This window comes from Bombina bombina, chromosome 2 (assembly GCF_027579735.1).
Source record: "Bombina bombina isolate aBomBom1 chromosome 2, aBomBom1.pri, whole genome shotgun sequence".
In the NCBI taxonomy this organism is placed as follows: Eukaryota; Metazoa; Chordata; class Amphibia; order Anura; family Bombinatoridae; genus Bombina; species Bombina bombina.
Window position 1 is genome coordinate 583,807,413 of NC_069500.1, and position 23,539 is coordinate 583,830,951.

The 23,539-nt window shown below is 41.6% G+C and overlaps 1 protein-coding gene across 4 annotated transcripts in view; it reads right to left on the reverse strand.

Moving 5' to 3' along the window:
- Positions 1–23,539, reverse strand: part of VPS13A (vacuolar protein sorting 13 homolog A) — a 767,672-nt gene that overhangs the window by 285,934 nt on the left and 458,199 nt on the right. For all 4 annotated transcript variants that reach the window (XM_053702484.1, XM_053702483.1, XM_053702481.1 and 1 more), the window contains exons 39-40: positions 17,923–18,152; positions 9,115–9,207 (exon numbers count right to left, since the gene is read on the reverse strand). In XM_053702484.1, coding sequence (XP_053558459.1) covers positions 9,115–9,207; positions 17,923–18,152 — 323 coding nt within the window. The remainder of the gene's footprint in view (positions 1–9,114; positions 9,208–17,922; positions 18,153–23,539) is intronic.

Below are 23,539 nucleotides of genomic sequence, written 5' to 3' on the forward strand. Positions count from 1 at the left end.
TACTGTACATACTCCAGGCATTGCCACTACATCTGCCAAAATGGTACTTAACGAAGCTACAGAGACAGATTAACTTATACGTATGGGGTAGGATCAAGCCCAGAGTGAACAGAACCACTTTATACAGGTCGACAGATACAGGAGGTATAGGGCTACCGAATATAGAAGAGTATTATCGGGCAGTGACACTCCAGAGAATAATAGACTGGCACGGGGCGACATCACATAAAGCATGGGTAGCTATTGACTCTCACATTCTTCAAGTTCCGTTTGTCCGGGCATTGTGTTGGGTCCCGGCAGAATTGAGACCACCACAATGTAGCCACCTAGACATCCACAAACACCTTTTCAAAGAGTGGGAGGGAATAAAAACTACTTATCCACATATTTCATCAAAAAGATCTCCACTTTTCCCGGTAGTTTTGAACACAGAGATGATTGGAGGGTGGGACAGAGGCTTTAGAAGACTTAGGGAATGGGGATACACCGTCCCATTAAGCAGATTTTTAGAGGGAGGCAAATTGATGGACAGAAACAACCTCAGCACAGTGGCCGATGGCAGATTTACACACTGGCTTAAATATGCACAACTCAAGCACTTCCTACAGACATCACCTCACAGGGAGGACTTCCTCCGACCAATGACACAGTTTGAGAGACTATGTGAGAGGGAGATGGCCGTTCAAGGCTCCCTAGCAATTTCCCACAAGCTGTTGACGGAACCCCAGACTAAAAACCTACCGAATTTTGCATCTAGATGGGCATCAGATATGCACATAGACACTGACATCAATACATGGGACACCATCTTTCGAAGGACAAAAAAATCCTCCACCTCTCCACAGATATTAGAACAGAACTACAAGCTCCTTTCCCGCTGGTACCTAACACCGACCAGACTAAACACAATATATCAAGACTCATCCCGATTATGTTGGAGGGGGTGTGGCGAGCAGGACAGTTTGATACATATCTGGTGGGACTGTCCCCGTATACAATGTTTTTGGAGAGAAGTGGAATCTTACTTACAGAAAATAGAGGGAGGGAACCTCAGACTAACTCCTAAAGTGGCTCTCTTGAATGATAAGACACATATTACCTGTAAACTCAGAGCCCTTCTGGTACAGATAGGGCTTAATGGGGCACGCTCAGTAATAGCAAGAGCATGGAAAACACCTACAACCCCGACATTAGAATCTTGGGTGGCGAGAACAGCAGAGCTTATTAGTTTGGAGGAGTATGGCTTCCTCAAAAGGAACAAGTTACCCTTTTTTCTAGACGCCAAATTTTTGTGGGAAGAGATTTACAACACTCCCTGAGGTAGAATAATAGACACAAGGAAGCTAAGGCTGTATTGGCTATACATAAAGGCAGCAGATAAACAGCGGGTCTGGCGGCCGGGAGGGACCTGAGGAGGCATGTCGTCAAGGAATTCGATTGAACTAGGTGAGATTACTTGGAAATGTTTAAGAGTAAAGACAGCTTAATTTAACATGAATAACTCACAGAGCACTGTATTAGGTTAAAGTTTATTTGTTTGAATTTGTTATATTCTCGATTAGTATGTAAAGTCAAAATTGACTCTTTATTTCTTCTTTTTGTAAAATGGAAAAACAAAATAAATATAAAAAAAAAAAACAAATAGCATAGCCCTCTGAGCATAAAGAAGGCAATGAGCATAAAGGAAGTGGGGTAAAATAAAATATTTTGGTGCCAAGAATGACACACAACGCAAAAGGAAGTTGGGAAATCTTTTGGCACCAACAAACATCCGGAAATTATGCAACTCGCGTCATAACAAACACAATTTTGTGCCAAACAACCTAGCGTCCACTAAGACACAGGAAATTTACGAACTTGCGTCATTACAGACGCACATTCACGTCAAAAAATTCTCGCGCCAAGAATGACGCAATAAATAACAGCATTTTGCGCCCTCGCGAGCCTAATTTGCTCGCAAGTTTTCCAAAGAAAAAACAAGTCAAATTGGAAAAAAGTCTATACCCCAGGTAAGACAAACTTCCTAAAACATGATTTCCATAAAGAAACTGCCAGACTGCAAAGGGAAATACACATAGACCTGACTCATGGCAAATATAAGTAAAATACATATATTTAAAACTTTATAATAATACATAAAGCGCCAAACCATAGCTGAGAGTGTCTTAAATAATGATATACTTACCGAAAGACACCCATCCACATATAGCAGATAGCCAAACCAGTACTGAAAACTATAAGCAGAGATAATGGTATATAAGAGTATATTGTCGATCTGAAAAGGGAGGTAGGAGATGAATCCCTACGACCGATAACAGAGAACCTGTGAAAAGATTTCCTGTGAGGGAAACCATATAATCAATAGGCGATACTCTCTTCACATCCCTCTGACAAACACTGTACTCTGAGAGGAATTGGGCTTCAGAATGCTTAGAAGCGCTTATTCTAGAAGAAATTATAAAAATCAAGCACAAATTTACTTCACCACCTCCATAGGACGCAAACTTTGTAAAAACTGAATTGTGGTTGTGGTGAGGGGTGTATTTATAGGCATTTTGAGGTTTGGGAAACTTTGCCCCTCTTGGTAGGATTGTATATCCCATACGTCAATAGCTCATGGACTCTTGCCAATTACATAATAGAAAAATCCAGACATGGCAGCGTTCATTACTTTACAGTGGAATTTAAAAAAAAAAAAATATATGCTTACCTCTAGCTTGGGTATTGGTTCCCAACAGTAATTAATATGAACCCGTGGACTCACCACATCTTTAGAAGAAAACAAAATTTATGCTTACCGGATAAATTTATTTCTTTAAGATGTGGTGAGTCCATGGGTTCATCTTAATTACTGTTGGAAATACCACTCCTCACCAGCAGGAGGCAAAGAGCACCACAGTAAAAACTGTTAAGTATCACTTCCCTACCCATAAACCCCAGTCATTTGACCGAAAGTAAATGGAGAAAGTAAAGCAACAAAAGGTGCGTAGGTGTCTGAGGTTTAGTCAAAAATCCATAAAAAACTACGAAAAAAAAGGTGGGTCCGCGGACTCACCACATCTTGAAGAAATAAATTTATCAGGGAAGCATACATTTTGTTTTCTTCTAAAGATGTGGTGAGTCCACGGGTTCATCTTAATTACTGTTGGGAACCAATACCCAAGCTAGAGGACACAGATGAATAGGGAGGGATAACAACCAGCATGCCTAAATGGAAGGCACCACTGCTTGAAGAACCTTTCTCCCAAAAGCTGCCTCAAATCTGTAAAATTTAGAAAAGGTATGTAAAGAAGACCAAGTTGCAGCCTTGCAAATCTGCTCAATAGAAGCTTAATTTTTTTTTAAAGCCCAAAAAGAGGCTACGGGTCTGGTGGAATAAGCCCTAATTCTCTCTGGAGGCTGCTTCCCAGAAGACTCATATGCCATGTGAATCACACTTCACAAACAAAAAGCAAGAATAGAGGCAGAAGCCTTCTGACCTCTATTCTTTACGGAAAAACAAACAAAAAGAGCAAAAGACTTTCGAAAGTCTTTAGTCGCCTCCAAATAAAACTAAAAAAACCACGTCCAAATTATGTAACAAACGTTCTTTATCCGAAGAAGGCTTCGGACACAGATAAAGAACAACAATTTCCTGATTAATATTCTTAGTAGAAACAACTTTGGGAAGAAATCCCAACTTAGTGCAAAGAACAGCCTTATCTGCATGAAAAATAAGATAAGATAAGGAAAATCAAACTGCAAGGCAGAAAGTTCAGATACCCTCCGAGCAGAAGAAATAGCCAATAGAAACAAAACCTTCCAAGATAAAATCATAAAATCAAGAGAATACATCGGCTCAAACGGACGCCGCTGCAAAACCTTAAGAACAAGATTAAGGCTCCAAGGAGGAGCAACAGCCTTAAACACAGGCCTAATTCTGACCAAGGCCTGACAAAAGGATTGAACATCTAGCACATCCGCAAAACGCTTGTGTAAGACCATCCTGGAGAAAAGACAAAATTCTTGGAATCCTAACCTTACCCCAAGAATATCCCTTGGCTTCACACCAAAAAAGATATTTCCTCCATATCTTATGGTAAATCTTCCTGGTAACAGGCTTACGAGCCTGGATCATAGTCTCAATGATTGACTCTGAAAACCCACGCTTAGATAGGATCAAGCGTTCAATCTCCAAGCAGTCAGCTTCAGAGAAATGAGATTTGGATGAAGAAAAGGTCCCTGAAGAAGAAGGTCCTTCCTCAGGGATTGCCTCCACGGAGGTAGAGATGAAATCTCCACTAGATCCACATATCAGATCCTTCAAGGCCAAGCCGGGGCAATTAGAATCACTGATGCCCTTTCCTGTCTTATGCGAGAAATCACCTGAGGCAGAAGAGCAAACGGGGGAAACAGATAGGCCTAGATAGATACTGAAGTTCCAAGGAGCTGTCAATGCGTCTATTAGGCAGGCTTGAGGATCCCTTGACTTTGACCAGTACTTTGGAAGCTTGGCATTTTGACGAGACGCTATGAGGTCCAACTCCGGAATCCCCCATCTGGATACCAACCTGGAGAACACCTCCGGATGAAGTTCCCATTCCCCTGGATGGGTAGTCTGTCTGCTTAAGAAGTCCGCTTCCCAGTTGTCTACTCCTGGGATATGGATGGCCGACAGACAACAACAGTTGTCATCCACCCACTGAATGATCCGAGACACCTCCCTCATAGCTAGAGAACTTAGAGTTCCCCTGGTGGTTGATGTACGCCACTGAAGTTATGTTGTCCGATTGGAATCTGATGAACTGGCTCAAGGCCAACTGAGGCCAGGCCAACAGCGCATTGTAAATTGCTCTCAACTCTAAGATGTTGATCGGAAGTTCGGACTCCTCTCAAGTCCAAAGACCCTGAGCCTTGAGAGAATTCCAGACTGCACCCCAGCCCACTAGACTGGTGTCAATAGTCACTATCACCCAAGAAGGTCTCCGAAAGCAGGTGCCCTGGGTCAGGTGATCCAGAGATAATCACCACCGAAGAGAATCCTTCGTCTTCTATTCTAGAGTTAGCTTTGGGGATAGATAGGGGTCTCCCTCAGGAAGATCTTCATCAGGACAGAGTCTATGATTGTCCCTAGGAACACTACTCTTGTCGCTGGAACCAGAGAACTCTTTCCCAGATTTACCTTCCACCCGTGAGACCGGAGGAAGGACAGTAACCTCTCTGTATGAGATGCTGCCTGTGGAACGGAAGGGGCCTGAATCAGAATATCGTCCGGATAAGGAGCCACTGCTATCCCCCTAGATCGGACCACTGCTATGAGAGCTCCTAGGACCTTTGAGAATATCCTGGGAGCCGTGGCAAGGCCGAACGGTAAGGTTACAAACTGAAAGTGATCTAGAGATGCAAACTTAAGGAACTTGTGATGATCCTTGTGAATGGGAACATGTAAGTATGCATCCTTTAGATCTATGGTCGTCATATACTGACCCTCTTGGATCAAAGGGAGATTTGTCCGAATGGTCTCCATCTTGAAGGACGGAACCTTGAGGAATTTGTTGATACATTTTAAATCTATAATCGGGTGGAAGGTCCCTTCTTTTTTGGGGAACACAAAAAGGTTTGAGTAAAATCCCAGACCCTGTTCCAACCTTGGAACAGGTACAATCACTCACAGGGCCGAAAGATCTTCAACACACTTTAAGAACGCCTCTTTCTTTAGCTGGTTTGCAGATAATCTGAAAAGGTGAAACCTGCCCCTGGGAGGACAACCCTTGAATTCCAACCTGTAGCCCTGTGAGACAATTTCCACCTCCCACGGATCTGGAACATCTCTTAACCAGACCTGTGCGAACTGAGAAAGTCTGCCCCCTATTCAACCCCTTCATGCAGACTTAGAGTCAGCCGCAGGTTTCTTGGCCTGCTTTCCCTTACTCCAGGATTGGTTTGGTTTCCTGGATGGCTTGTTATTATCCTGTTTGGACAAGGACAAGGATGGCTTTCCTCTAAAGTTACGAAAGGAACGGAAATTACTCTGACGTCCCTTTGGCTTGCTCCTCTTATCCTGGGGCAGAAAATACCCTTTTTCCGCCTGTAATATCAGAAATGATTTCCGCCAAATCCTGGCCAAATAAGGTCTTCCCCTTGTAAGGAAGAGCCATCAGCTTAACCTTAGACGAAACATCAGCTGACCAAGGCTTTAACCATAAAGCCCGTCTGGCCAAAATGGCAAAACTTGAAGCCTTAGCTCCCAGTCTAAGGACCCGAAAAACTCCGTCAGCAAAATAGGAATTGGCGAACTTGAGAGCTCTGATCCTGTCCTGGATCTCATCTAGAGGCGTCCCCTCCTGTAGAGATTCTGTCAATGCCTCAAACCAATATGAGGCTGCACTAGTCACCATTGCAATACATACCACCGTTTGCCATTAAAGACCAAGATGTACATAAATCTTCTTTAAATAAGCCTGTATCTTTTTATCCATTGGATCTTTGAAGGAGCAACTATCCTCAATAGGTATAGTAGTTCTCTTGGCCAGGGTAGAAATGGCACCTTCTACCTTGGGCACCGAAGACCAAGATTCCTTAATAGATGACTCTACCGGAAACATTTTCCTAAACACCGGTGACGGTGTAAAAGCCACTCCTGGGCTATGATTTCCTTAGCCCTATCTGGTACCGGGAAAAACTCTGAAGAGGAAGGAACATCAAAATATTTTTTTTTAAGATTACTGGACTTCTTGAGCGTTACCACTGCCTGAGTCCTCCAAGGTAGCTAAAACCTCCTTTAACAGTGAACAAAGGTGTTCCAGCTTAAATCTGAAGGATGATCCTTCACCATAAGAAAAGGGCATTACACTGTCCGAATCTGAAATTTCACCCTCCGAGTGAGAGTCCTCCTCATCCTCTAATCTTAAAGAAACCTGAGGTTTAGTGTTAGGAACAGATACCCTATTCTCTGAATTTTTAGACTTCCTTTTGCGCTTCCCTGAAAATCTGGGAAACTCAGCCAAAGCTGCAGATACCACTGAGGATACCTGTGCAGCAATCTCTGCCTTTAAAAATGCTCCACTGGGAGTTAGAGAGGAACCGCAGGACACAGTGTTAGATGCCATAGAGGCTTGGGACGAAATAGGGGAAGGCCCTGGTAACACCTGGACAGCATCCTCCTAAAAGACATTAGGCTCCACATTAAAAAAAAACTTATCTTTTTTGTTTAACACAGGAAGAACAGAACTGTATAGGTGCTGCAATTTGTGCGTCTAAACACAATACACAAGGATTGAACTGAGCGGACTCTTGATCCATGTCAGACATATCTGGTTATTATCCCTCCAGCCAACCGGAAACAGTAAGCGCTATTCAACAAAACCCTTAATGTCAAAGATCACCTTAGATTGTTAAGGAAAATGGGGAAAAAATTACTTAGAACTTTATTTGAATTTGTAAAAATTCAAATAAATTTAGAAAGTGAAATTGAATCCTCCAACTTAGCCTCCCTCTGCACCTCAGTATACTAAGGTGCCCTTACCACCACACGTAGCGGATATCCTAACTTCTATGCACTCCCTCACCACGCAGCCGCATATACGAACAGCCTCTGTAACGAACAGAGCTGCGACAAGCAGGCCTGATGATGTAAGCAGATGTCGGGAAGGTGCGAAAACCTTCCCACAGCACTGGGAAGGAGGGGGCGTGGTTAAAATTAAAACCGCCCGTCGGAGCATATAAAGCGGGGGAAAAAAGTCAGTGCAGCCCCCTACACAAAAACAAGCCTAAGTTAAAACACAAAGTGTCCCACACTGTCTCTCCCAAAAACACTGTGCCTGCAACATGTCATAGTGAACCCTAACACCATGGGTGAGCTAATACCGTACCTTACACATATCACAGCAGGGTATCTTAAGTGCCCCTCTCCTACCTGTAAGACCCGCACATACCTGCTAAGCTGTCCGACATGAAGACAGCTAAGCTGTCCAACATGAAGTATGAGAGGACACCTCTTCCTCACAGAGAAAAGGACAAGTGCAGATAGCAAAGTAACTAACTTTGATATCTGAGGTCAGGGCAGCATAAGTGGAGAAACACAGCAAGTAACGCTTTGCAAGTTCCCCACCACTTTAAAGTCACCACAGCTCGACCACAAAGACTAACGTGGAATAAGGCTATACCCTGTAGCTTGCTTGAAGTATCAATCTTCACAGAAAGCACTATTTAATTACATACTAAACTTCACCTCCTCCATGCACTTAGAGGCAAAGAGAATGACTGGGGTTTATGGGTAGGGAAGTGATACTTTATAACAGTTTTTACTGTGGTGCTCTTTGCCTCCTCCTGCTGGCGAGGAGTAGTATTCCCAACAGTAATTAAGATGAACCCGTTGACTCACCACATCTTTAGAAGAAAACAAAAATTTTCAGATTAAAATTACAGAAAAGGAAACAAAATAAATTAATTTAAGTATATTGCAATTTTTTTTTTAACTACATAGCTATTGTACCCCAAGAAACAATTACAATAGCAAAACTGTGGCTACAATATTTTTTTAAATAGCTTCTAAATAAATTTATAACTAAATTTATAAACTTAGTGTTTCCTCCTTTTGAAACGTATAGCCAATGTAATGTGCGTTCAAGTAAATTCAAATTTAGGCTAATAAACACTGGTGCACATTCACGTTGAAAATTTGTGGTTAGAATTTGCAAAAACAAAACAAAACAAAAATTCCTTGGAAGCCAGAGTGGGCCTCAATGCCACATGAACACCAGAGACAACAGATACCTATCCAATATGCATAGCAGGAAGCTACACGTTAATATTTAATAAGAATTGTGTGTTAGAAGTTCCTAATCTTCAAATTCCAGTTAGACTATTAGAGCTGGTTGAATGTTTATAAAATCAGGGTGAACCTACTGTATATTAGGCTCTTGTTCAAACACTTGCCAATCTAATACAATACAGTATATACTGTTTTGTTATACACCCTTAAAAAGAAAAAGGAAGAATAACTGAAAAAGCGAGAAAGGTGGATAACAATGCAAATACTCTTGTGTCTCTTCTATTGTAATTGCTGCATTATTAATTTGGTCTAACAGCTAATTACCAGGGATTCAATAGTACAATTTGTAACATACAGCATACCTTTAACATCAGTGACTTCACAGACAGATCAATCATTTGTGGACTTCCACCAGACTGAATGCTTTGGAAAAATAAATCACATGGTTGTAGTATCTACAAAGAAAGATTTAATTACATTCTGTAGGCTATATATAATAAAAACATGTAAAATCTGCAATGAGGTCTAACCTATGGTGTGTGCATCAGATATGTTTGTTAAATCAATTGGAGCTGGACATTATGAAGACAATAAAACACATAGCGATGACTATAAAAGAAGATTTCACTAAATATGGTTGTGACAAACAACTTAAATAATTACCCCAACAGACATTTATTTAGAGAACCAGAATATGCATGCATACTAGAATATGTATAATGTGCTTAAAATTAGTGGAAAAAGTAACATAGATGACATTTGCATGAAGTTATAAATTGTTGGAAGAATAGCAGGAATTGTGTTTTTTCTCTGAAAAGCAAAACAAAGCATTTGCATTGCAAACAGTTTCTCAATATGAATTTTGACAAGAAATACTTGTTACTATTATCATCGTCATTTATTTGTAGAGCACCAATAGATTATGCACAGTTGTAAGCATAGGTATAACATACAAAAGTAGCATTTAAGCAGCAAATTATAGACCAGATGAGTGAGAAGAGGTCATGTGAAGAGTTGACACCTTTTCTAGATCACCTTTCAAGGACAGCTTGGCTCATAAGCTTAGAAGCTAAGGTGGTTCAAAGGATTGGCAAAAGAAAAAGAGGAACTGGAGTAAGAAAGGTTAGTGGAGGTTGTATGTATCCCTGAGCAGTAGAGTCTTTATAGAATGCTTGAAAGATTAAAAACTAGGGCAGAGTCTTGTGGAGAGAGGCAGAGAGTTCCACAAGATTTGGGGCAATCTGGAGAATCAATGTATATGGGAATGTGAAGAGGTAACATCAGAAGAGGAGAGAAGGTTGTCATGGGCAGAGCAAAGGGGGTGGTTGGATAGTTTGTTATGATGAGAGAAGAGCTATAGGAGGGAGCAGTGTTATTAAATGTTAGGGTCAGGATTTTGTGTTTTATCCTGGAGCGTAGAGAAAGCCAGTAGTGAAGTGATTGACAGAGTGGTGCAGCAGAAAAAAAGCAATGTGCAAGGAAGATCAGCCTAGCAGAGGCATTCATTATGGATTGGTAAGAGGGAGGTCAGTAGTTGTGAGGTATTGGGATTAAGATAACAGGTAGTGAGGTGGGAGGATGATATAAGGACAGAAACTTCATCCTCAGTAACAGGGACAAAGGAGCTGAATTTGTGGATATGCAGCTATTGGATGTTTGCGAGGAGTTGTGAGGGTGGAGCTTGCTGGTGATTTGAGAGATTATTTAATTTCTGATTGAGATTATTTTGTTGTTGAAGTGAATAATAAAACCTTAAAGGGATGGTAAACTGACCTTTTAAACTCTTTTCTATATATTTCTTTGGTATTAAATAAATATACTGGCGCCTTCGATTTCTCTCTAACTTACCATCAACTATTGTATTTATGACTGTAATCCAGCTGTGTGTCAATCTTCTAATACAACCTATTCACGTAATAGGTTTTTTTTTTTTTTTTAAATCGGCTTTCTACTATCCAATCTGATCTCCGTCCAACTGGCTCGCTTTAGTCAATGTGATGTCCTATAGCGCATGCGTGTAGTTGTGCAACAGCTAGTAAAATCCAATGTCACTTTCATTTTTTGTACACGTTAACAATTATAGATGTGCATGCGTAATAGCCTTAACAAATAGAGTGATTGAATGTTTACTGTAAGTACTGCCCATGATGGAATTGTGCATGCGTATTGTTATTACAATTAACGGGAGTGTGCAATTACAGTGACGTATATAGGGGGTGGTATTGATAGAGACGTCACTTGTTTGAAGGGGAGACTTACAGAGTGGGTGGAGTAAGAGTTCGAAAAAAAAGTCAGGTTGGTAAGTTTTAATCAAATTATAAAGTTATACTTGCGACTAAAATAATTATTATTTGGGCGGTTGGAATGTATAGAATACTGTTATAGTGCATAGATATACAAGATAATATATTGTTTACCATCACTTTAATAGGAGGTGGGGGTGGGTAGAGAAGGTAATTGAAAACAGATGTTTTGGGTTTGAAGAAAGAGTAGAGAAGAGTAATCTTCCATAGAGGCTAAGGGCAGAGTAATAAAAGGACAAGATGAACTTGTAGTGTACAAAATCAGCTGAACAGCTAGATTTTCACCAGTGTCTCTCAGCAGTGGAGGAACATTTGCTTATGCTGCATAGCAGAGGAGTAGGCCAGAGCAGAGGACAAATGCATGATTTAAAAGCTAAAGTAAGAGGGATCAAATTGTCGAGGACTGATGTGAGAGAAAGACTGATTGGTCAGCACAGGAAAAGGAGGAGATGGAAGAGAGCAGAGGTTTGAGATAGTTGTGGATATAATGACTTTAAGCTTCTGTGGAATTTGGGTAATGGAACTAGTTTGTGGGATAGTAGGGAATGTTGTGATGATGGTTAGAAATAGGAAATGGGGAATTTTCCTACAGAAAAAGTGGGATATAACAAACAAATGAGGGCATGGGTTTCTGAAGAGAGGAAATAGTGCAACATGGCAGGAAATTGAGTTGAGGAGCCAGAGGGTGATATTTAACTGTGATATATAGAGAGAGGGGAGAGAACAAACTAATCATGTGAATTTCAAAGGAAGAAAGTATAAGAGAAGAAATGGGTGTATTTGTTGTAAGATGCAGTGAGAGGAAAGTAAAATACCTACACCACCTCCTTGTCTTTTTCAAGGTGTGGCTTAAGTGGAGACCCCCCATGTGAAAAGTGCAGCAGGGGAGGCTGTGTCTTAGTGAGAAAGCCAGGTCTCTTTGAGAGGCAGACGCTTGAGGGAGTGGGTGATGAAGCGACCATGGATAAAAATGAGCTTACTACAGACAGAGCGAGAGTTCCAGAGTGTGCAAGTGAAGTTGGTGTTGACTATAGATACACAAGAATTTGTAGTTAGGCTTCAAGAGTACTGGTTTCTTTGGAATTTGGTAGGGCATACATGAGCAAATTAAAATGAGGAATTTGTAGGAGACTAGGATTAGGGGAGATATCAATAGAAGCTATTTATAGCAAGAGAGACAGTGACATAAGATGAGATAAAGATTTGCAGTGTTAAAAAAGTGTCTTTGTGATGTGGTGAAGGGAAGAGAGAGTGAGTTTAGGAATTTGTGGAGATCATGAGAGTAGATGTGCAGTGAGGATAGGAAAGATAATCACAAGCACTCACATCATGAATGTAAGTCAAATGCATGTGCACTCAACCTGAAGAGGGACCCTCACACATTGTACTAATGACAACTTTAACAAAATAATTATTTGCAGATAAAGGTACCATGCATCAAATAGTATTTGTAATATTAATGACTAGATTACCTAATAAATTAATTCCTTTCATGATAGTGAGAGTTAATGAGTCATCACGTGTGGGAATATCCCCCTCCTGACCACTAGGAGGAGCCAAAAGACACCCCAACACACCAGAACTTTAAATCCTTCCTACTTCCAAAGCTACTCAGTCATACACATAACAAAGTAGATGAGTAAAAAGAAAGATAAAGGGGGCAAAGAAGTGCAAATACCAAAATTGTAACTAGAAAATTATAACCCCATTAATCTGTGTTCACTACACTTCTTTATACAAAAGAATTATACAATATTAATGGATTTTGAAAGAGAACAATTAAAAATCAATTTTTGAAAAACAAATAAAAACATAGAATAAAGAATAGACCAGTGAGAGAATATTCACTTTATTTCTCACTTACTGCTTTAATGTCACTCCAAACATCCCAAGAAAGTAATAAAAACAAAGAAGTGATTGTGTGATCAGGTATAAAAGCAACAATGTTCAAATTCGCTACAATGTACAAAGATTGCACACCGCCAAAATATACTATGTGACCCAATCAACCCACCCACCAGGTGGATGCCTAAATCAATAAGCTTCTTGTCAGAATTAAATGTTCAAAATTGCCATGCCATCAAATTCAACATTTTGAGATCTTGATAAAAGAAAGGGCCTTGAGAGAGAAAATCCTTTCTTAAATGAAGTCTCCAAAACATATGTACCAAATTTACAAACCAAGTAACGCAAGGCCACTCCGGAGCAATCAGAATTGCTGAGGCTTGTTCCTGGTTGATTCTGGTTATTACTATGGATAGAAACACCAATTGAGGAAAAATTTAAATCAGGTTGAACTACCAAGCCAAGCTACTAAGCCATGAGGATCATGAGATCTGGAACAATACTGAGGCAGAGATCCCTTGCAGACCCCCCACATTTTACAATCTGGTTGAAAACGTCCCGATTCCCCGAGTGAAGAAACTGGCGACTAAGAAAGTGTGCCTCCCGATTGTTCATACCCGGAATGTGGATGGCAGAAATACTGCAAAAGATGGCACTCTGCCCAACTGATGACGCAGATCACTTCCACCTTCGCTATGGAACTGTGAGCTCCTTCCAAATGATTGACATAAACCACAGCCATGACATTGTTGGACAGGAATCTCAGACTAAATTAGAAATGGAAATGCATCTAAAAGAGCCTACAACTTCCATGCACCTAGCTTTCACAGGAATAAAGGGGCTAAGTAGCAGCCAGGTGCCGCTAATTAAATGCCCTTGATTATTTTAATTTATCATCCGCAAGTGTGACCACCTCTAAAAAGCTGAAGTTTTAGCAGTTTGCTGGTCTGGAGGATTCAGGTTTGTGTTAACATAATGCTAAGGAGGAAAGACATCAGCAATGATCTTAGAGAAGCAACAGTTGCTGCCCAGCAATCTGGAAAGGGTTATAAGGCCATTCCCAATTTAAAGTCCATCATTCTACAGTGAGAAAGATTATTCACAAGTGGAAAACATTTAAGACAGTTGCCAATCTTCCCAGAAGTGAACAAATTCACCCCAAGTTCAGACCGTGCAATGCTCAGAGAAATTGCAAAAAACCTGAGTTACATCTCAGACTCTACAGGCCTCAGTTAGCATGTTAAATGTTAACGTTCATGACAGTACAATTAGAAAAAGACTGAGCGAGTATCATTTGTATGGACAGCTTGTCAGGTGAAAACATCTTTCTAAAAAGAACATGGCAGCACAGCTTAGGTTTGCAAAGTTGCATCTGAACAAACCACAAGACTTCTGGAGCAATGTCCTTCCGAGAGACGAGACCAAAGTGGAGATGTTTGGCCATAATGCACAGCGCCACATTTGGCGAAAAACTAACACAGCATATCAGCACAAACACCTCATACCAACTGTCAAGCACGGTAGTGGAGAGGTGATGATTTAGGATTGTTTTACAGCCACAGGACATGGGCACCTTGCAGTCATTGAGTCAACCGTGAACTCCTCAGTATACCAAAGTATTCTAGAGTCAAATGTGAGGCCATCTGTCCGACAGCTAAAGCTTGGCCGAAATGGGGTCATACAACAGGAAAATGATCCCAAGCATACCAGCAAATCTACAACAGAATGGCTGAAAAAGAAAAGAATCAAGGTGTTGCAATGGACCAGTCAAAGTCGAGACCTCAACCCGATTGAAATGCTGTGGTCGGACCTTAAGAGAGCTGTGCATAAATGAATGCCCGCAAACCTCAATGAACTGAAGCAACATCGTAAAGAAGAGTGGGCCAACATTTCTCTTTATTTACACTGTGCCATGATTTATTTTTGTTAAATAAATCATGGCACGGTGTAATATGTCATGTGTTGTTGTATCTAACAAATGTTAAGACCTGCTAAGGACCAGATGATTTTATATATATATATATATATATATATATATATATATACACACACACATATATACATATACACATACACACATAGATACATACAAACACACACAGGTACAGATATATATTGTACCAACAAAACATCAGATATATGTAGAAATATTTATTTATAAATAAACAAAACATATTCTTCTAAGGGAAAGTACATTGGAATGTAAAATATTAATATTTTCATGTAGGGTTAGTGCACTTGAAAATATGCGTTCGGGTTTGCGAGCGAGTAGGGTGTTAGTTTTTTTCCAGCTTTTTTTGGTACATTGACTTCTATGAGGGAATAGGTTATCGCATGTGCAATATTGTAAGTTCGACGTTTTATGCACGTCGGGTTAGCGCGCAAGTGATAACTTTACTTTCAACTTGTAATACAAGCGTAACTAGGATCGAGTAAAACCAAAGCAAACACAAACTATAAGTGGTTAAATTAACAGAGGATATCCCTTCTAAATAATCAGACCAGGAGCCTGAGCTGCACCAGTTTGCTCCATAGTACCAGTAAGGAAATAGCTTAAGTATCATAGATAAACAGAAGCAAATAAGCAGCATAAAGCATCCAAATCAATAACCCCGTAAGGAAGAAAAGGCACAATGCAAAACGGATTGACCCTCAAAAGGTAAACAAACAGCAATAATAAACATAAGGTACTGTAAAAATAAGTGCTGAAAAAGATTGTAAAACAGTAAAAAAGACTTACATAGCAAATAACACAGCACATAAAGGGTTAACTAAAATGTAAACCCTAAATTTGAAATCAAGCTCTGATGATCAATGCACACTTCAACCTCCACTGGTCCCAAAGACTTTTCTACACTCTGGGAATGGTACATAAACAGAGGAACTGAAAGGATCAGTACACAGAAAAGGGGTGCTAAAACAATTAACCCCTTAGCGTGCTTGAGCTACCGGTGAGCGCTAAAGCAGAGATGAAGTAAAGCATACTGTGCATAGCTCAGAACAACGTCTGAGTGCACTAAGCCAACCGCTCTAAATTTAAAGCAACAGTAACCTCACAAAAAAAGTTTTTAAAAATGTCCAAAAGTGCTATAAACTGCTAGTATAGGTGTATGGTGTATAAATATATGTCTCCAGGTGCTTGATTAAAAAATACCTTTATTAATACATCTTCAGTGTTGGGTCCACAGAAAACAGCAACATTTCAGGCTTTACCAACTGCCTTTAATCATGCAGTGGCATGGCGGGCAGTTGGTAAAGCCGAAACGTTGCTGTTTTCTGTGGACCCAGCACTGAAGATGTATTATTAAAGCTCTTTTTTTAATAAAGCAGCTGGAGGATTGTTGTCATTACACTGGATACATTTGGGCTTGGTCAGATACCTCCTTGTTAATGTTATTCTACAGTGCTGTTTTCAAGTTTGTGAGTTTTATAAATATATATCCCCAGACTATGTGAAGCATGTGAACATGTTCATACTAATAGCCAGTGGGTTATGAAGGTGTAGGTACTTACCTCTCAGCACCTGTCCACTGTGCTTATCTAATCTACAACAACTTGCTTTCAGTGGACAATAACACTCTAAACAGTGTAAACCGCACTATAACATGGATCTAAATCAGTAACAGCATCTCAACCCAGGGGATTGGTGGACAAGTCCACATTTCACCTGGGGATTGCTGTGGATCCACAAGGAGCAGCTCACTGTTGACAAGAGGATTGGAAGACAAGTCCACATTTCACCTGGGGGGGTCTACAATATTTCTCACTGAGAAACGACCTCTCACTGCCTTGCTGATAACTCCTGGTCTACTCCTCTGAATGACAAGTTACTGCAAGGAGGATTCGAGCAGCAGATCGCTTAGAGGATCCCCTTTCAAACGATGAGAAGATCTTGTACTTCACTTTCACCTCACTCCACATCAAGGATACAAAAGAAAATGACTGAAGATCATGGGAAGTAGGAGGGATTTAAAGCTCTGGTGTGTTGGGTGTCTTTTGCCTCCTCCTAGTGGTCAGGAGGGGACACCTGATGGCTCGTGGACTATCACCATCTGATGGATTTTTTGCTCACGCTTTAGCACACATATTACAAGTTGAAAGTAAAAAAGTTAAAGGATTACTAACTTTTTTTCCCCCACAAACTGACCACAAATATCATATAACATACCTAAATATAACAATGTACCTACTTTTTTAATCCAATGATGCTGCATATCGTTATAAAATATACTTTTATTTTTTGGTGATGACATCACAATATCCAACCCCCAAATATGGGCTGTACATGTTCTAATTAAATGTCCAATCGTATGTCGATTTAATAACCACCCTGCACAAGCGCATTTAGTTTAATTCACGCATGCACAATTACTCTCCCTGATGCCGAAATTACCCACAAAGTAGTTTAAAAATGCATGCGCATTTGAGCGGCTCTCCTACACTCGGGAGAGAAATCCAGGGAGTGACGTCTTCAATGATGTTGATAGAGCTTGTGCATGCGCATTGCAGCTAAGTGCCGCCATATTCCAACCTGGGTTAGACAACCTGCAAAAGGTACCCACGGAGTGGGTTTGGAAACCAATAAAAAATAAAATTTACATTGCGGCTAAAAGGTACATATTAAAAATAGAAGTGCATTTAAAAGTTTTTTATTTCTACATGTTCAAACAATTTTTACTAACTTTGTTTTTGATTACAGTGTCCCTTTAAAGCGCAAGCGAAACCCGACGCACGTTAATTTCACAACTTCAGATATCGCAACCACATTAACTTCTTCTCCACAAAGACTTTAATAGAGAGCACTTAAAAAAAAAAAAAAAAAGTAATGCTTGCTCTGTAACCCAACACTGAGTTAGACCAATTACACTGAGTACGCAGTCTACTTTCAACTTGTAATACGTGTGCAAGTTAGCACGATACCGTTATTGCTTGTTGCGGACCATGATAACTTTAGTGCGCCACTTGTGATCTACTCCTAAACATAAAACATATATTTTAGCTTGAATACAACAATGCACTCACCGTGGTAATTTTCCCTGCTCTTTTTTCTGGTAGGAAAGGACAGGCTTCCATGTGTAAATTTTTAACAGCCGCAGTCATGTTCTGCATTTCAGGACTGTTTTTAATATACAGCTCACACTGCGTTGTAAGTACAAGCGCTGGAGCATCAGCTCTTGTTAAGTCGGCCACAAATACAATTTCTGGATTTTTAACAACAACATTAATTTCTGTTTTAGAGATCGGCGTAGAAGCTAAAAAAAATTTAATTAAAAAAATTAATTCAAGCAAAGATACTACTAACACAAACACACATTATATATATATATATATATATATATATATATATATATATATATATATATATATATATATATATATGCACTGTGTATATATATATAAATATATATAAATAAACCATTTACTAAATAAATCAAGTGCAAATGAGATTCTAAACCATATATTGACCCACAACTCCCTCACTCTTACTAGCAAAAGTCACTCAATCCAGCACCAAAAAAAGAAAGTCAACAAAAATGAAAGAACAGCCTAAACAACAAAGAAAAAAAAATAGTCAATACAACATTAAAATGAGAAATAAACCCTAAGCACCTGTAGGGGGACTAACATCATCAATTAAAACTCTATAACAAAAACTAATAAAACAGTAAAAACTACATTTATGTTTACCTGATAAATTTCTCTCTTTCCGGGCATGGAGAGTCCACGATTTCATTCCAATTAATAGTGGGATATTCAACTCCTGGCCTGCAGGAGAAGGCAAAGAGCACCCCAGCAGAGCTGTTAAGTGTCACTTCCCTTACCCATAATCCCCAGTCATTGGGCCGAAGGATTATGGAAAAGGAAGATAACACAAGGGAATAGAGGGGCCTGAGGTTTATACAAAAAAACTGCCGACATAAAAGTAAATAAGGGCGGGTCGTGGACTCTCCATGTCCGGAAAGAAATAAATTTATCAGGTAAGCATAAATTTTGTTTTCTTTCCCATGGCATGGAGAGTCCACAATTTCATTTCAATTACTAGTGAGAACCAATACCCAAGCCAGAGGACACAGAATGAAAGGGAGTGAGAAAAGAAACAGGCAGACCTAAACAGAAGTCACCACCACTTGAAGAACTTTTATCCCAAGGAAAGCCTCAGCTGAGGCAAAAGTACCAAATGTATAGAATTTGGAAAAGGTATGCAGAGGACACATGAGGCCGCCTTGAAGATTTGTTCCACAGAGGCTTCAATTTTGAAAGACCAGGAAAAACATAAATTATGCTTACCTGATAATTTCATTTTTTTTCCGTGGGAAAGAGTCCACAGCCGCATTCATTACTTGTGGGAAATAAGAACCTGGCCACCAGGAGGAGGCAAAGACACACCAGCCAAAGGCTTAAATACTCCTCCCACCTCTCCTATCCCCCAGTCATTCAGCCGAGGAACAAGGATCAGTGGAAGAAATATCAAGGTGAAATGGTGCCATGAAGAATATAAACGAAAAACTCCTCAAAAAATGGGCAGGGGGCTGTGGACTCTTTGCCATGGAAGAAAATGAAGTTATCAGGTAAGCATAATTTATGTTTTTCTTCCTAATGGGAAAGAGTCCACAGCCGCATTGATTACTTGTGGGAAAATTATACCCAAGCCAAAGAGGACACTGAATGCCAAGAACGGGAGGGTAAGAGGCGGCCCAAACTGAGGGCACCAGGACTGAACCACATCCCATACACAAAAAAGTCCTGCTTCGTCCAAAAGCAGGGAGCAAAAACATGAAGAAAAAAGGGCCCCAAGGACACAAACGACAGTCCCAAGCCTTGTTAAAAACCACATGCAACACCACCGAGCCAACAGGACTCGAAACGCAGATCCCATACACACGCCCCCATAAGGAAACCCTGACCAACAACTCTCCAAAGGAAGAAGCAAGGTAGAGGGAAAATGAACCAGAACCCGGTCTTTCAAAAGACCGATCAAACTAGCTCAGGAGACTCGAGAAAGCCTCACGAAGCCAGAAAAAAGGGGATCATCAGTCAAACATGACCAAGTCGGAGATCGAAAGAGGACAAAACGTATCTCGAGAACAGAAAACCGCACAGACGACTAAGTAGCACGCTATAGTGCAGCCACAGATAAAGGGGAAAAAAACCCTTGACCAGCTCCCCCAGCTGGAGGGAACCAAAGAGAAACGGAACGAGCAGAAACCAAATTCCTAGATAAACACCCCTCCATGGAGGGAAAAATCAGAGATCCAACCCCCCGAGAGCTCAGAGAGTACCTCAACAGGGACCCACTGCATTCAAAAGAAACAGAGACAGCTGAAAAGTCAAAAGATGACCAGAACCACAGCTTAGGGTCCTGAGATAAAAAGGGACGTCCTCCACAACCACAGAACCGCCGCAACGAGGACCACCCACACACGAAAGACCAACCTGTCAACGACAGTGAAAAGTCCAGGGACAGAGTCCCACCCCCCCTTGAACAAGAGGGAGGAACACCACCAGCCACTTCGAAAGAGTACGACCAGAAACACGGGCAGAGTCCCACCAGAATTAGAGGAACTCAGAAGTTCATTCCCAAGGGCATCTCTATCCCTGAACCAGGGACAAAATGAACACACCCCCAGAGACAAAGGTCTCCCAAGGGAAGATGGAGGACAAGGGAAACCTTGCCCCCGGACATAAAACTCGACACAGGGGTCAAAACGAACCAGTCCCTAAAGGAGCAGAGACTACCCGAGGTAGCAATTTCGGGGCCCCACAGCAGATACCGGTGGGGAAGATATGAGGACAAAGTGACCCCTACCAAGGCACTACACAGGAATGCTCATGCAAGGTTAGATCCCCAGAACAACGGACCATAAAGGAAGTCCGCACAGAAAACAAAGGCCCCGAGCAGCCATAAGAAGAGGACCAGACTCTCTAAAGAGAGAAAAGGAAGAGCCCCTTACAGATGCAACCCGAACACTAGAGGGAAAACCGGAACAAGCATAGACAGAACTATACCAACATATAATCCCAGATCCACGAATAGACCTGACTAAGAGGACCCGGACCACAATTCCGGTTAGACACTCCTCACCCGAAAAAAGACGGGAAATATAGCAAAACCCTAAGAAAGGACCGCGAAAAAATGCAGAACCTATCTCAAGGCGGTAGAACCAATGACACAGACCTAAACTCCACAACATTCAGAATCTAGGGTCCCACGTCGGCACCTGACCCTGGAAAAAACAGAACCAGAACCGAAACAAGGTGACCCCAATAACAACTGGTTTCAGCTAGAAGAGACCTCCAGCAGCAAAGAAGGCGACCAGGTCCCTGCGTGGCAAGTCACAGGCTAGCCACCCCACAGCACCGCTGCCGGATCACAGAGAATGCAGGCATAATCCTGCTATGTCTCGCATATCAATCAAGCGCTCCACCGCTAATCCACGAATAGGATACATTGAAAGTGGAAGGAACGAGGTCCAGAGACCCTAGGAGTCTAAACCACCCAAAGGGTAGCAAGAAGACCAAGGCCCAAAAAATGCCCTGGCGGAGAAGGCCCCGCCCCCCTGAAAAGAGAGCCAGAGTGATGCGGCGGAAGCCACCGACCAAGCCCCGGGAACAGAGTGGCACGCACAATCTCTTCCGGTACGCGGACCCGAAGGTCCGGATGTAGATGTATAGTGTAGTTTGTGAAAATAAACAATAAAACAATAAAACAAAACACTCAAGGTCTCGCCGGACCTGCCAGGCGCAACAGGCGTCACGGACAACTCAACAAAATGCACACAAACTCCAGACCCAACAGTCCGCAAACAACTTCCAAGGAAGTTATAAAAAGCAAGTCCATCCATGAAATTCCCGAAGGAACAATGAAATAAAAAAATATCCTAACCAGATGAAAGAAAATAAGGCAGCCTGGAGGCATCCGCCAAAAAAACTCTGGGAAAGGACACGAGCGACCATCAGGAGACGATCAACATCCCAAATAGTCTAGCTTGAAGCACCATTCGATGACACATTCCCCAACTGATAGAGGAGAGGATTCCCCAATAAGTCGAAAAGACGACGGAGTAGAACGCGCAGCCGTGCAATCCAATAATGAAAGGTGCAACATGGAGGAATATTCACCCCCGGAGGTAACTGAATAGACCCACCCGAAGACTGGACACCCGGGATAATCGGCAAGGACATAACCGCGCAGAAACCTCCAGATCCTGCAGGCGAACTAGCGCCATTAATATATCGAAGCGGAAATGACCCGCCATCTCCAGAGGAAACAAACCACCCTGTGCTGAGGGAAAATTAACATCAGGGTTACCCGCAAATGTAGAGGAAGGGTGCTGTTGGGAATCTGCCGCTTGAGGGACACAGTCCCCAGAGGCTAATGGCTCCATAGGCCCCTGGTTCCCCGAGCCCGAGGAACCAGGCGCTCTAAGAAGGCACAAGAGACAGGACTGATAAACCTGCGTCAGTGGGGCTGAAGCACCTTCCTCACAAGAGGAAGAATCAGAAACATTGACAGTCTCAGCTTCAGAATCCTCTATGGTTAAAACCAAAGAGAAAAATAGGACAATATATATAATAAAAAAAACCGGCACCTGACACCCACAATGGCTGGGGCACTCACCATCTCCTATGATCAGATCCAAACAAAGCAGACAATCGTCGCTGCCACACGGTCAGGAATGCGGAAGCGTAAAAACCCAGTGTAACAACGCCTGGTCATAAGGTGAACTGTAAAGTCCAAAAAAGCGCGCCAGAAAAAGACGGCAACTAGGCCCCACTAAATCCTTCAAGCAATTCTCCTGTCTCCCCCAGAGTCAATACCCACTACACACAGCAGGGAGATCACATAAGAAACATGATTAAGGAACCCCATCCTGTTCACAAATCCCCCCCTAGAGAAAGAATTATCCCATGATTCCCAGATCCGTACTGGAGTCTCACTGAGACCCATACCTATCTGCCACATAACAACATAACATTCATATTGATAAAATAAAATGATCTTACCGGAATCTATGCTGTGGAACAGGAACACGACCCTTCAAGTGTGACGGATAGTAGCGTCGCCTCCGTCATGGACTTAAGAGAAGACAGCAGGCAGCGAAGAGATGGATCGGTAACGCCAAGTGCTAGAGGAGCTGTTAATACAAATCAGGATGGTGTGGCAGAGAGAACTCCCACTGCATCTCCAGACTTTAACATTCGCCTAGGCCCTCACTGAGAGACTAACGGGACTACTTAAAACTCCTGTCCCATTGCGAAGAGTACTACCCTCCATGAGAGACACACTTTACGTAAAAATTAATAAAAGTATTTTCTGACACTTCTCTGCCAACCTCCTGGGACGAAAGGCAAAGGATGACTGGGGGATAGGGGAGGTGGGAGGAGTATTTAAGCCTTTGGCCGGTGTGTCTTTGCCTCCTCCTGGTGGCCAGGTTCTTATTTCCCACAAGTAATGAATGCGGCTGTGGACTCTTTCCCATTAGGAAGAAAAAGAGACAGCCCTAGTGGATATAGCCGTGATTCTCTCAGGAGGCTGTCGTCCAGCTGTCTCATAAGCTAACCGGATAACAATTCTTAATCAGAGAGAAAGAGAAGTAGAAGTGGCCTTTTGACCCTTACGCTTACCAGCGAAAACAAC